This window comes from Prionailurus bengalensis, chromosome F2 (genome assembly GCF_016509475.1).
Source record: "Prionailurus bengalensis isolate Pbe53 chromosome F2, Fcat_Pben_1.1_paternal_pri, whole genome shotgun sequence".
Taxonomy (NCBI): domain Eukaryota; kingdom Metazoa; phylum Chordata; class Mammalia; order Carnivora; family Felidae; genus Prionailurus; species Prionailurus bengalensis.
The window spans coordinates 57,361-72,898 of record NC_057353.1 but is presented as its reverse complement, the minus strand read 5'-3'; the positions used below and the strand labels follow the sequence as shown (position 1 = coordinate 72,898).

At 43.4% G+C, this 15,538-nt stretch overlaps 1 protein-coding gene across 3 annotated transcripts in view; it reads right to left on the bottom strand.

The window, feature by feature from the left end:
• Positions 1–14,411, bottom strand: part of LOC122495377 (small G protein signaling modulator 1-like) — a 49,598-nt gene extending 35,187 nt beyond the window's left edge. For 2 of the 3 annotated variants that reach the window (XM_043601028.1, XM_043601029.1), the window contains exons 1-4: positions 14,108–14,411; positions 13,630–13,685; positions 8,651–8,687; positions 3,273–3,345 (exon numbers count right to left, since the gene is read on the bottom strand). In XM_043601028.1, the coding sequence (XP_043456963.1) occupies positions 3,273–3,345; positions 8,651–8,687; positions 13,630–13,685; positions 14,108–14,271 (330 nt within the window). In that variant the 5' untranslated portion in view covers positions 14,272–14,411. The remainder of the gene's footprint in view (positions 1–3,272; positions 3,346–8,650; positions 8,688–13,629; positions 13,686–14,107) is intronic. The other variant, XM_043601027.1, reaches the window with a different exon arrangement.
• Between the last annotated feature and the right edge of the window lie 1,127 nt (positions 14,412–15,538).

The window sequence follows — 15,538 nt, the reverse complement described above, 5'->3', positions numbered from 1 at the left end:
GCAGCAGACCTGTCCAAAGAAACTTGTCATGGCAGAAGGGAGGGGTAGGAAACGGTCAATGTGCTGAATGGGAACATATGCAGCAAAGAATCCTTTCCCCAGCAAGGCTGTCGTATGAATAGAAAGAGAGAGAAAGGCTTTCCCAGACAAACAAAACCTAATGGAGTTCATGACCACTAAACCAGCCCTAGAGGAGATCCTAAGGGGCGACTCTGTGAGTGGAAAGCAGCAGAGACTACAAAGGACCAGAGGCCTCACCAAAAGCATGAAACCTTAAGATAACACAATGACACTGAATCCATATCTTTAACTAATCCCTCTGAATGTCAATGGACTCAATGCCCCAATCAAAAGACACAGGGAATCAGAATGGATAAAACACAAAGCAAAACCAAAGAACAAGATCCATCTATATGCTGTCAACAAGACAGCCCCCAGGACACCTCCAGAGTCAAAGTGAAGCTATGGGGAACCACCTATCATGCTACTAGAAGTCAAAAGAAAGCTGGAGTCGCCATACTTCCACCAGACAGACTAGATTTTAAACCAGAGACTCTAGTAACAGATTCAGAAGGGCGTTTTATCACAATTAAGGGGTCTATCCACCAAGAGGAGCTAACAATTACAAATGTTTATGCCCCCAAAGTGAAACGCCCACATATATGAATCGATGAATCACAAACATGAATAAATGTATAAACAGAAATACCATGATTGTAGACGACTTTAAGACTCCACGCATGGCAATAGGCAGATCGTCAAGGCAGAAAATCAGTACGGAAACACAGATCCAGTGTGTCACTGGACCAGATGTATTCAGATATACACAGATATATATTGGCCTTCATATATACATTTATATACCTGGATATCAACACCGATATATTGAGATCTTTTCATCCAACAGCAGTAGAATGCACATTTCTCTTAAGTGCACATAGAACATTCTCCAATATAAGTGACATCTTGGGTCACAAAACAGCCCTCCAGAAATATAAAAGGACTGAGATCATACCTTGCATAGTTTCAGATCACAACAATGAGCACTTACTCATTCTTTCTCTCTCTCACTCTCTTTCCAAGAGAAATACAAACATTACAAAAACATTTAGCTCAGCTCCTTCCAAGAAAGAGAAGAAAAGAATAATAAACCTTGTGGGGCAATGAGCCATGGATGAAAACCACACACAGACAGTAGAATTCCATAACCAATATGTTGACAATGGAGTTGACAGAAAGTGATGTACTAAAAGAACAGACACTAAAGAAATGTTTTCTGCAAAGAAAAATTAGGGTAGGGGTAAACCATTAAAAAAGAGCATGGTGGGGGGAACACGTAGGTGGCTCAGTCAGTTCAGCGTCCAACTTCAGCTCATGAGTCATGATCTCCCGGTTTGTGGGTTTGAGCCCCACATTGAGCTCTGTGTTGACAGCTCGGAGCTGGAGCCTACTTTGGATTCTGTGTCTCCCTCTGTCTATGCCCCTACCCTGTTTGCACTCTCTCTCTCTCGCTCCAAAATAAATAAACTTTAAAAAAATAAAAAAATACCTTAAAAAGCATGGGGGGAGAAGAGGAAAAAAGGTAAAAAATATAAGACATGACCAATCAATCAAGCATGAGCTTAAGACAAGGAAGAAAAGGAGAAATGTGAGCCAAGTAAGGTAAGTGGAAACAACATACATTTTTCAACAGGTACGTAAGTAGGACTGGGAATAAACTATGAGCAATAGTCTCTTTTAAACCTTTTAAAGATATATATATATATAGATATATATATATATATACATATACATATATATATAATGTATACGTAAAACAGAGGCTTTGATTCACAGTATATCCCTAATAATACTGACTTTTATCACTCTACAGTTATCTGGTTATAAATACTGTAATAAAGAATTTAAGTTTTTTCACGATAAAATAAATTGTTCAATTGCTGGCATCTATCGCTTCCTAAAAGCTATCAACTCTTACTAGACTAACAAAAGAACAGAAAAAGAGAGGTTCCTAACACATCAACTTTCACTATGGAGAAAGAATTGGGAATGAGAATTCTAGGAAGTAATGTGAACCTTCAAAGGACGTATGTAATGGGACACAGATGGGGTTGAAAAAACAAAGGCTGAGGACCTTTTCTCTGCAATTCTAAGCTCACAATGGGAGGAGACTAAAGATATATGGTAACCTTCTTTCGTATGTAACTCCTGATTTTCTCAATAGAATCGCTTTGCGTTTATACGTATTAAACACTAAACGGAATATAAACTGAAGCCTTACTTTTTAAATTCACATATTTAATTGTGATACATCATGCGTATTTCATTACTTTTCAAATTCCATTCTACGGAATTCCATTTCCCTACTCATTTTTTTCACATTCAAAACCTATGACATTGCTTCTTCCAAGCAAGACTTCATTCTAGGAGCTCCAGGAGTCAAACAAGTATGTTTCCTAACCTCCAGTAGCTTATAATGATTTAGGGGCTTTGAAATGAATATTTAAATAAATAGCAGATGTCTGAAACTTTAAATTTTAGAATCTGACACAAGGACTAGGAGGGGATATTTTTAAAAGCTAGAATATGAAAGATTTCTGAAATTAGAAACTTGACAACTTGGCTAAGAAGAGCCTCTGCTCATAGGGCTACTCTTCTCAGCAAAATATGTATTCTTCAGGGAGATGCACAATTTTCACTTACTCTTCATGGAGTTATTTAAAAATACAGGGGAACACCTTTGTAAGGTAAATGTTGAGAAATAATGCAAACATCTAAATTTCTACATTTTCTAATATTATTTTAGTCTAAATATAGAACAAAGGATAGAGACCAAGGAAAATCCTGTATCTCACCAGAATAAAACTTGCCCGGGGCGGGGGCCACGTACAATAGATACTTGGATCCAATAAGATTTCGTTTAGGCATGAGTATTATCAGTCATGTTACTATCACGGTAAGAATCCTTATCCTTAACCAAATGTCGCATTTCCTCCATTATGGGAAAGATTTTCCCAATATAATTTTACCGTCATTATATATTTTCCAGCCCATTCTTTTCTCAGCCTCCACCTCTAGGATTTACCAAAGTAAAACAAAACAAAACAAAACAAAAAATTCAACACGTCATGTATCTGTCAAGGGGTTTGTTCTTGCTAACTTTCCATTACACACATAAAATGATGATACAGGCTACTGTTAAATTTTAAGAGTAAATACTGGAGAAAACTAAATTCAGAGCAGGAAGTGAGTTTCACAGGTGGGTACTTTACCTTGGTACCGAAATCTAAGCCTTGGCTAGGTGATGTAGGCCATGAATCATCAGGACCAGGTTTGTCGGAAAGCCTTTAGAGCAAAAATATACAACAAAAACATGTTCATTTATTTAAACACAAAATTTCAAAAATTAAGGGAAAGCTCAGCTATCTGTTTATTCAATGAAGTTTCTTGGTATAATTAAAAGTTGGCCTCTGGTTTTTTCATTAAGTTTTATTTTCATTCCAGTAATAGGAACATCCAGTGATGTATTAGTTTAATATAGTGTTTCACCAACTCCATACTCACCCCGTGCTCATCATGACAAGGGCACTTCTTCATCCCCATCACCTCCTTCACCCCTCCCACCACTCAGCTCCTCTCTGGAAACCATCTGTTTGGTCTCGGCAATTAAGAGCCTGTTTCTTGGTTTGTCTCTCCCCTTTTGTTCCTCCTTTTGCTCACTCGTTGTTTCTTAAGTGCTACATGAGTAAAATCAGATGGTATTTGTCTTTCCCTGACTTTGCTTACCATACTACTCTCAGACTGAATCCAGGTGAGCAAATGGCAAGATTTCATTGTTTTATGGTTGAGTAATATTCCAGAGTGTGTGTGTTGTGTATGCATATACATATACACACACAAACATAAATATAGGACTTCTTCTTCGTTCACTCATTTGTCAATGGACCCTTGCGCTGGGTATTGGAAATAATGCTGCAATAAACACAGGGGTGCGTGTGTCCCATGGAATTCGTGTTTTTGTATTCTCTTGGGTAGTATCCAGTAGTGCAATTACTGGATCATAGGATACTTCTGTTTTTAAGTTTTGGAGGAACCTCCATACTGTTTTCCACAGGGGCTTCACCCATTTGCATTTCCACCATCAGTGCAAGAGGGTTCCTTTGTCTCCACATCCTCGCAGACACTTGCTTCTTGTGTCCTGGAGTTTAGCCATTCTGACAGGTGTGACGTGGTATCTCGTTGTAGTTTTGGGGAGCATCTTTTCATGTGTCTGTTGACCATCTGTATGTTGTCTTTGGAAAAATGTCTGGTCATGTCTTCTGCTCATTTTTAAACTGGGCTTTTTTGGAGGGGGGGGGATGTTGACTTGTATCAATTTTTTATACATTGTGGATACTAACCCTTTACTGGATTTGCAAAATATTTGCAAACATGTTCTCCCATCCCAGAGGTTGCCTTTTAGTTTTGACGGTTTCCTTCACTGTGCAAAAGCTTTGCAGGTTGATGTAGTCACCATAGTTTGTTCTTGCTTTGTTTCCCTTGGCTCAGGAGACAGAACTAGTAAAATGTTGCTACAGCCACAGTCAGAGAAATGACGGCCTGTGCTCTCTTTAAGGATATTTTATGGTTTCAGGTCTCACACTTACGTCTTTAATTCCTTTTGAGTTTCTTTGTGTGTATGGTAAAGAAATTGCTCCAGGTTCATTCTTTGCATGTGGCTTGTCCACTCTTCCCAACACCATTTGGTGAAGAGACGGCCTTTTCCCCACTGCATAGTCTTTCCTGTTTGTGGAAGATGAACTGACCATACAGTGGTGGATTTAGTTCTGGGTTTTCGGTTCTAGTCCATTGAGCTATGTGGCTACTTTTTACGCCAGTACCCACCATACTGTTTGGATTACTACAGCTTTGGGATAAAATTGAAATCTGAGATTGTGATACCTCCAGGTTTCCTCTTTTGCAATATTGCTTTGGCCATTCAAGGCCTTTTGTGGTTCTATACAACGTTTAGGATTGTTTGTCTAGCTCTGTGACAAATGCTGTTGGTACACTGACAGGGATTGCATTACATCTGTAGATTGCTTTGGGTAGTGTAGACACTTTCAAAATAAGTATTCTTCCCATCTATGAGCATCGGATGTCTTTCTCTTTCCGTCACCTTCAATTTCTTTCATCAGTGTTTTACGGATTCCAGAGTGCAGGTCTTTCAAAATTTGGACCCCGTTTTAAAAAAGCTTTCAGTTCTCTATTTTGCCTCCACCTCTCCTAACCTGTGAAATCTCCAGGAAAGACCCAGTCTGAGTTTCCATGACCAAGGGTGACAGGCAGGGAATTCTCTGAAATGGTTGAAAATTAAATCTATAAACGTTACCACAATGACTTCTCACCTCACATCTGTCAGAATGGCTCCATTTCAACACACAGGAAACAATAAGGGTTGCTCAGGGTGTGGAGAAAAAACAACCCTTGTGCACCAGTCATGCAATGTAAATTGGTATCGCCACAGTGAAAGCCAGAGTGGACGGGCCTCAACAAATTAAAAATACAAATACCATAGGATCCAGTAATTCCACTAGTGGGTATTTATTTACCCAAGGGAAATGGAAATACTAATTTGAAAAGATATATGCACTCCTATCATTATTGCAGCATTATTTACAATAGACAAGCTATGGAAGCAACCCAAGTGTCCACCAGTACATGAACAGACCACACACACACAAACGCATACACACACGCATACACACATACACACACACACAAACACACACAGACACACAATGGAATATTATGCAGCTATAAAACAGAATGAGATCTTGCCACGTGTAACATCATGGATATACCTTGACGTAGGAGGCTAAGTGAAATAAGTCAGTCAGAGAAAGACAAATCCTATATGATTTCACTTCTTTGTAGAATCTAAAAAGGGGAACAAATGAACAAACAGAGAAAAAGCAGAAACAGGCCCATAAATGCAGAGAATTGACTGTTGCCAGAAGAGCGGGCCAGTGGGGGGATGGACAAAATGGGTGACGGGGAGAGGGAAGTTCAGGGTTCCAATTATAGAATGAATAAATCACAAGGCTCAAAGGTACAGCATAGGGAATCTAGTCAGTGGTATCGTAATAGCATCATACATTAACAGATGGGAGCTACGCTTATGGCGAGCATCGTGGAACATCTAGAGATGTTGCATCACATATTACATTGTGTGTCAGGTAGACCTCCATTTAATAGACCAAATTTAAGGTTTCTATGTTATGAGTGGAAGTACTAACTAGAGATTAAAAGATTAAAAATTCCAAAGGCCAACTTTGTTCCTACACTGCTCTTGCCTTATTTAGGTCCATAATAACTAACAAGACCTTCCACGCCTTCAGGGAGAGACACTGTGATCAAAATGGTCCTGGTAGTTGTGCCTCTATTTCTCTATACGCTGCCTGAATATTTTCTTCCCGATGAGCTCCCACTGCTATATCACTCTTCGGCATGGTTCAGTGGCATTCTCCAACCTTTCAATCTTTAGCCTATGAAGGCACAGACTCGTACAAGAATGGGCTCAAATGACCGAGGGTAGGAGCCATGTCCTGCTCCCGGAGAACATGCTAATTGAGAGTCTCAGTCATCCACACAGTCTCCTCAACATAGGCATGTTATCACCTATCCAGATGAAGCTCCCTAACTGATTTGACAAGTCAGTCCTACCCCTGCCCAGCCCTCCAGGTACATGGGAAGGGCATCAAAGATTTAGGAAAAGAGGTGGAGTGAGGAGACAGCTTGCCTTGGGCCATACATCTCTGTTGTTCAGAATCTCCACCCCCCACCCCAATTCCTTCAGAGGATCTAAGCCATCCTCCCTCAGTTGGGGTGGAAGTAGATGATATCATAGTTCTATTTGCTGTAAACAGACTCTTCCCAGCAGCTCAAATGATTTTTAATCTCTCTCATCAGAAAATCTGAAGTATGCTCGCACCTTCAATGAACCCAACACACACAAAACCATAAACCTGGTCGGGACCCTCTTGAACACTCTAGTTGAATATGCCTTTCTAAACAACTCCACTAATCCTGGGTCCTTCATTCCTGTCTTTCACCTTTATCTCACTTGGCATAAACCCCCATATTCTGATGTCTCTTCTAAAACTCTTATTCCTATCCAACTCAGTGTTGTTCTTCTTGAAACCTGCTCTCTTCTGTTAATTTGATTCTTACTCTCCTTCATTGTGTTCATTAGACCCACTCTCCAGCTTTGTATTATTAAAACATTTCCCTGCACAATGAAGACAAAAAACAAAGAAGGAAAGGAAAGAAAGAAACCAAGAAAAGAACCCGAATTGAAATCTCATTTCTGTCACGTATCATATCCAAACAGGTCACTTCAATCTCTTTTGTGTTTCAAATTCTCCATGGAAACAACCATTGGGCAAGGAGGTTAAACAGAGGTTGAAGTACCAGAGGGTATTTTGATGAATTAATCTCTGAGGTTCCCTAAATCGTGAGATTCTAAGTGCTTTTGATTTGGCCTCTGGAAAAATGGAGAGTCCTTCGCTAGCAGAAGTGGAAAAATTAATGGAAAAAAAAATACCAAGAAAACCAGAGAAGAAAGTAAAAAGGCAAAAACACAGTACAGAAAAGTCATGGGGAAACACATCTCCAAACAAAGAAAAAGCTGCCTAGAACTAGTCAAGGGTACTAACCCAAAGGGAAACCAGACTGGGAACTTAGGCAACAGAGAATCATACAGCAAAATCCTCGAAAGAGAGGCTGAATTTAATTAACGTAACATGGTCTACAACTAGATATCCTTCCCTTACAGAAAAATCATTTGGCTCAAAAGAGGAGATATCACCACATCTAAGGTGCTGCTTGACAAGATCTTGCTTATTATGTAAAAGCCGTGACACCATGGCCATAGCTGACATCCACCCTAAAATCTCTGATGGCAAAAACAAGGGACTAGTTACCACTGCACTAATGACTTTTGTTAGCACTAGTGGTCAAATATATAAGAGCAAATGCTTGGACTAACCTGGATTCTTAAGAAAACCCTAAATTAGAGTTCCGACATCATTACCTTTGACATTCTGAATTGATCTGCACTAGGATCTGTATCTTCATCTCAGAGCTGCTGAGGAACCAGAGAATGGATGTGGAAGCTTCACGGGCTGATGGGCAAACCCCTCAGCTACCCATTAACTATGGAATCATGGGGCGAGTAATCCACCTCCCTGAACCGCATTTGCCAAAGAAATAAAACGTAGGCTACAATAACACAGCTACTTTGCATAGCTATGCGGTGACTATACAACTGAACAGATGTTACCCATAAGAAATAGTGTCTAGTCCAGGGTAGAACACTCAACAACTCCTTTTGTTCTCTGCATTCCCTTAGGAAACACATAATTTTCACTTCATTCATTTCCTTTCCTTTCCTTTCAATTTCCATTTCATTTCATTTCATTCCTTTATACTTTGAGAGTGAGTGCACACAGAAAGAGGGGAAGATATCCCATGGAGCCTGTCAGCACAAAACCCAACGTGGGGCTTGAACTCACAAACCTGAGTGGAAATCAAGAGTCACACCCTTAACCGACTGAGCTCCCCAGGTGCCCCAACAAATGTCATCTTTACAAATCCATAAAAATCCTACCTGGTTATAGAGTCTTCCTCAGCATTCTTATCTCCTCCTAGAGAAGAAAGCAAAATACATGTTAAATCAACAATCGAAAAATAGAGGAAATTACAAGTGTATGGCTTATGATTGGTTAAAAAGTATGCCTTTGGGACCACACCTGGAAACCACACTACACTGAATGGTAATTATACGATTGGTAGGGTTCAAGCACTAAGAAATCTTACTTTCTCCTCTATTAAGACCAAAAGCAAAAATAGGTTTTATTGGAATTTGACACCTACAGGTGAAGTGATGTTTACATTGACCATCACTGACCGACTCTAAGACACTGGAGGAAAATGGTATTGTTAGGAGAATGATTATCAGAGCTGACAATGTCAATCTGAAACTAGCACGATTTTTCTGGACTTACACTATTAGAGTAGTTAAAAGAGAGTATGTTTATTTTGCTGTAACATGACAGAACTTCCCCAGCCCTTCAGTAGAGACTGTTCAGTTTCAGGATGAAACACCCCCTCACAAAGTGGGCTCTATAGCTATTGTCCTTTGCAGCATGGCCACACCATAGCAAGCACACTCTCCCTGACCTTATTTCCAATGGCAAGGTAAGTAAGAAGGATTTGGCATTCCACTTTGATAAAGTTCTAATCTCTTGGGACTGTCTCCTTCCATTGCTAGAGAGTCCATCTACACCCACCGCACATCACAGAGGAGGATGATCCCAATGTGAGTGCTATGTAATGGTTCACGATGTCATTTTTCTCAACCCTCCCCATTAGGTGACACACATCTAGAGAAATCATGCTTTTTTTCATGGAAGGCATAGGTCATCAGATCCTCTACTGAAGAGCAACAAAACAAAACAAAGGGCAAAGAATGTCTTGAATGCCGACCTTCAATTACCAGGGAATTTTAACTTTCTAAACATTCAAAGATATCCATTGTATGATTCTAACTACATGACACTCTGGAAAGAGCAAGGCTATGGAGGTAAGGGTTGGGGTGAATGTAGGGATAAAGGGGTACAGCACAGAGGACGTTTAAGGCAGTGAAACTCTTTCACACGATACCACAAAGGTGGACTCACATCATTACACATTTGTGAAAACTCATAGAATCTAGAACACCAAGGATGAACACTAATGCAAATTAGAGACTTGGCCTCAAAATGAAGAGTTAGTGTCCATATAAAACGCACCACTGTTCTCAGGGTACCTGGGTGGCTCAGTTGGTTCAGCGTCCAAGTCTGGATCTGAGCTCAGGTCATGATCTCACAGTTCATGGGATCAAGTCCTGCATCAGGCTCTGTGCTGACAGCACAGGATTCTTTCTCCCCTCTCCCTCTGCCCCTTGGCTGCTCACACACATGCATGCTCTCTCGCTCAAAACTAAACCAAGGAACTGAAAAAAATATACTAGTACAAACGGACCACTGTCATGCAAAAGGTTGACAACAGGGGAGGGTAGGCATGTACGGGGATATGGTATGTGGAGACTCTCTGTACTTCCTATTATATTTTGCTGTGAACTTAAAACTTCTGTAAAGAATAAGACTTATTAAATGTATAAAACAACACCAACAACAAAACATGGTATCCATTGAAGCCTCTCTTAGCGTATATTAACGCACGATACAGTCACCTTGAAAATTAAGATAGAGATCAAAGTAACACAGTAGGGGGACTGTCTCCCATAAGAAGTATATGAAAATACATAAAGCAAAATGCAAAAATACAAAAGTTATTTGTATACTTAGGCAAGAAAACAATTGGTGAATATGATCAAATATTATAACTATAAACAGGGATTCAGCACTATAGGAATCAAACCTGCGTTTTCCTTAAAATTAAGAGATTTTACTCTAATTTTAAGTCGAAAATCATTATGCTTATCATATCTAAGAATCATAATGAGGGGCGCCTGGGTGGCGCAGTCGGTTAAGCGTCCGACTTCAGCCAGGTCACGATCTCGCAGTCTGTGAGTTCGAGCCCCACGTCAGACTCTGGGCTGATGGCTCAGAGCCTGGAGCTTGTTTCCGATTCTGTGTCTCCCTCTCTCTTTGCCCCTTGCCTGTTCATGCTCTGTCTCTCTCTGTCCCAAAAATAAAAAATAAACGTTGAAAAAAAAATTAAAAAAAAAAAAAAGAATCATAATGAAAGCTTAGCCACATAAAAAAAGATTATAATGACCTAATATTGCCCTAGTAATTTTTGTGCAAATACCGACTTCATATGGATGATGAAACTGAAACCATTACCATGGTAACCATCATATTACTTGCTAGTGCAATAAACTCTTAAGACAGCACCAAAAATTAAGTCAGGGCTATTAATTCCTATGCAGAACAGGTTTCATCCAGCGGGCCACAGAGGGCTACCCTCAGAACATCCTACTTGAATGACTGGCCCTTGGTGGTTCCCTGGGATCTTGGATTTCAGGAGGATTCCCACCATTCCCTAGCTGGTTAAGAGTCGCTCACTCTGCCTAAGTGCTGGTACAATCAATGTGCTTCAGGCCGCACACTTGATTTCCTTCTGGAAACCTGGAATTTGGGGACATGCTAAGGAGAAGATGGCTATGTGATTAGCATTTCATGAAACCTCCGGCACTGAGTATCCATAAGCCTCGTACTGGCCCACAACATTTCACTTGTGCTGTCCTAATTTCATGCTGGAGGAATTTAGCACATCCTACTAACTCCACAGAGAAAGGATTCCTGGAAGCCTGCGCTTGGTCTCCTCTGGCCTTCACCCCATGCACGATATTGCTCGGTGCAGATTGGCCTTTCCAGCCTGTCCCCATACCAAACCACAGGCACGAGTACAAGTATATGCCGAGGTCTGTGAGCTCTTCTAGTCAATAATCAAATCTGGGTGTCGTTAGGGTGCCTCCAACACAACTGAGTTATACGAAATTTCTATTATTTGGGTTGATGTCTTACACGTGGTTACAGTCAGAAGGTTATGTCACAGAATACCTTTCCTGGAAACTCTTTCTCTTGGTATTTGCCTTGAAAAGTCCTACATTCCTATATATCCATTTGAAGAATGGTTTAAAAGGAATAGATGAAATCTTGATGTCAGAAAGCGTGCAACAAGCAACAATCCTATTTTACTCAGAAAAAAAAAAGAGAATCCTGGTGGTTGCCACTATGTTCTACCATATACAAGTTCCTCTCAAATATGAAAAATCAGTTAACTTTCTCCCACACACTAGGACTTAGTTCATTTTTTCTGGCAGATAGGAATCAAGAGAAGTAACAGGGATTGTTCTAGAAAAAACAGAACTATCAGACCCAGTATAAAAACATACTACTGATTATAGTTTTTTGTTTGTTTGTTTCCTTTCCTTCATTTCTTAGAAAATTAAAAAATAGTTCACCTATTAAAGGCAGTCATTGCCAAGATAATCAAAAGTCATAATTACTGTGTCCTCATTCCCCCTGCTCTCCTCTGTTCATCTGATAAAGTCCTACTCATTCTTCATGTCCAATTTAAATGCCTGCACACAACCTGGAAACCTCGGAATCTTCTGAGAGTTCTCTCTCACCCCCTAACTTTTTAGAGTCAGGAATCACAAATTCGTATTAAGTATACTGTTTCGGTCTCTGCTTTATCTTTCCCCTGCCAGCGCCCTAGTCAAACATGAGTTCTTAACTGATGATTTTCGCAGGGAAAAAAAAGGCACCAAATATTATTCTTATTTCTTAAATGATTAAAACAAAGTTAACCAAAACAAATGAGAAAGACACAAGGCCCAGAAAGAAAAATTAATGGAATAAATTGAACCCCCTGACGTTTTCAATCTACACAGCTGAAAGTTTCATAATGGCCTAATACTAGGCTAAGGAAACAGGAGCTTCCTTTGCCTCCCAGTCTCTTTATGTGGTTTCCTATAACCTATCCTCCATATGAGGCTTCAGCAAACTACGGCCACAGGCCAAATCCTACCTGCCATCTGGTTCTGTAAACAGTGTTTTCTTGGGGCATAGTCCCATGTCTTCACTTGCATACTGCTATGGCTGCTTTCACACTACAAGGGCAGAGCTCAGAGACCACATCACCTAAAACATTCGCTGGCTCTTTAGGAAAAAGGCTTGGTGATCTGTATTTTATGCATCAACCGGAGTGTCCTAACTCAAATCTAATCCTATTAGTCTTCTGCCTCAAATCCTCCAAAATCCCTGCATCAAATACTGCTGGCTCCCTCCCTAAGAGCCATTGCACAGTCTTCATTCTTGCTAGAGAATCACAACTTTATTTGGATATTTATTGTCTCCATACACAGAGAAGGTGGCCTCACCCCGGCTTCAAAAAGAGAAAGGATTATTCTAAGCCAATCACAGAACCTGATTTACCAGGGACCCGTTGCGAATGAGTGTGTGACCTAACCTAGTCTTTAAGATGTTAGAGGAAGTCTGCTGCAAGCCTCTTCCTAGTGAAAAGAAACACCCAAAGGAAAGCAGTCCTTCCCACCCACTGGAAGTTGCCGTGCGAGAATGTGACACCTGGAGCCGTGGCTAATTAGCCACCCCGGAAAGGAGAAAGGAAAAGACCACCAGCTCCAAAACTGAACAAGAGACGACTGGCATCCTGATGACATCACTGAACCATCAAAACGTTTCTGGTTCCTGCTGTTTTAGTCACTGTTAGACGTCACCCATTACTTGCCGCTAAAAGCATTCCACCGAAGAAATTGCCCGAGGCCTATCGGGGAAGATCTACTCCTTCCTACAGCACTAAGAAACTTCCGTAAGCTTGTCTTCCCTAGGTATTCACCCCATTCCCAACCATTGTCCTAGCACACGTTTTCTACCAGCAAAACCCAGCTGCTCATAAATCCCGCTAAGGTCACTCGCACACCTTCGCCTCTGCACTGCTGTGTACCCCGCCAAGCACGTAATCGCGACAGTTTGCAAACACTGTCAAACACACAAATGTCGGCCCTTCTGCCTCTCTACCTGCCAAACTGAACGACTCACTCTGCACGCTTACCGTCGATTCTACCCAGTCCTTGAAAACTCGGATTCCTCACCGGGAGCTTACGGTACCTGGAACAAATGCCAACACAAAATAACAATGATCGCTACAAGCTCTACGAGACTCTGGCACCTAGTAAGCACTAAATAGAGTAAATAACACAAAGGACAGTGCTGAAAACAAACTCCTGGGGTGCAGAGCCTGGTTTGGGAACGTTTGTATTCTACAACAACAGGATAACACTTAGCAGCTAACAGGCACTGAAGAGTTACTTGTGAAGTGAACAAATGGACATGAATAAATTAAATTCCTCTGAAAATTCTTCTTAAAAACCACAGAAACTTTTCTGTTTCAAAAACCGCAGGGACAGCTCTCTTCTGTTATGAGCACCTTAATGATCCCAACGCTGTCTGCTCGATCTTTGGATCCATCTTTGGAAGCCCCCTCCCCCAGGATCGCGCCCCGAGCCCCCGCCCCCGCCTGCGGCACCCACCTCCTTCTTGACGGTGCGCAGCAGCCTCTGTCGAGGGTCCGCCTCTGTGGGACGAGACGAGGGGGCACACGGTCAGCCCCGCGCTGGGGACGGGGCCGGGGCCGGGGCTGCCGTCCCGCCGCCCGCTCGCCCTGCGCCCGCTTAGCTGCGGCGCCGGAGGCCATGGCCGCGCGCGCTGCGTTCCAAGCCCAGGCGGCGGCGGGGCCTGCTCTCTGGCCGCGCAGCGTCAGCCGCGTTCGGCGGGGCCGAGCGCCCGGTTACGTCAGGCCGCGCCGCGCCTCCGCCCGCGCCGCGCCTCCGGTGACCCGCCGCCGCGCTTCCGGTGGGGCGCCGCCGTCGCCGCCGCCGCGCTTCCGGTGAGGAGCCGCCGCCGCCGCCGCCGCGCTTCCGGTGAGGAGCCGCCGCCGCCGCCGCCGCGCTTCCGGTGAGGAGCCGCCGCCGCACATCCGGTGAGGAGCCACCGCCGCCGCCGCGGCCCGCTCCCGGTGAGGAGCCGCCGCCGCCGCCGCCGCGCTTCCGGTGAGGAGCCGCAGCCGCCGCACATCCGGTGAGGAGCCGCCGCGGCCCCGCTTCCGGTGACGACCCGGCGCCGCAGACGCCGCGCTTCCGGTGAGGAGCCGCCGCCGCCCGCCGCGCAGCCTGGCCCCTGGCGGGAAGGTCCTCGGGGCGTCGCACGCTCTGGGCCCCTACCACCAGCAGCCCCGCCTCCGCGGGAAGCCCCGCCTCCCACGCCCGGCGGCCCAGCTCCCACTCCCCCTCCTTTGGGCAGGGCGGAAATGCAGCGTTCAGGCCCAGAGCAGCTCCTGGCCGGGCTGCAGGGAAGTGGCCTGAGGCGGTGGAGCCTGTTACTGACACGCTCCAAGCCCCATGGTTCCCGTCTTTAAATGGATGTAATAGAGGCGCCTGGGTGGCTCAGTCGGTTGAGTGTCCGACTTCGGCTCAGGCCGTGATCTCACGGTTCGCGGGTTCGAGCCCCGCGTCGGGCTCTGTGCTGACTGCTGAGAGCCTGGAACCTGTTTCCCATTCTGTCTCCCTCTGTCTGTGCCCCGACTCCGCTTGTGCTTTGTCTGTCTCTAAAATAAACAAACATTAAAATATATGTGTATGTATCCAATGGATGTACTAGGACCACCTCTTTGGAACGATACCAGACGCAAACGAGATAGTGAATATAAAGCACTTAACAGAGACCTAGGAAAAAACACCCGCAACCATAAAAGCTGCCGTCATCATCATCATCATCAGTATTATTATTACTGAGTCCTCCAAGACACAGTGGCTCTCCACCCAGATTGGCCGGGCCTTGCGTGGCTCCCTCCCCCGCACGCAGGTCACTGGGAGAGTGGCAGAGAGGGATCCTTCCAGGACCCCAATAGGGCACTTGTCTGCCAGGACTGAGTCAGCCAAGACCCTTTGCGACCTACGCTCCTT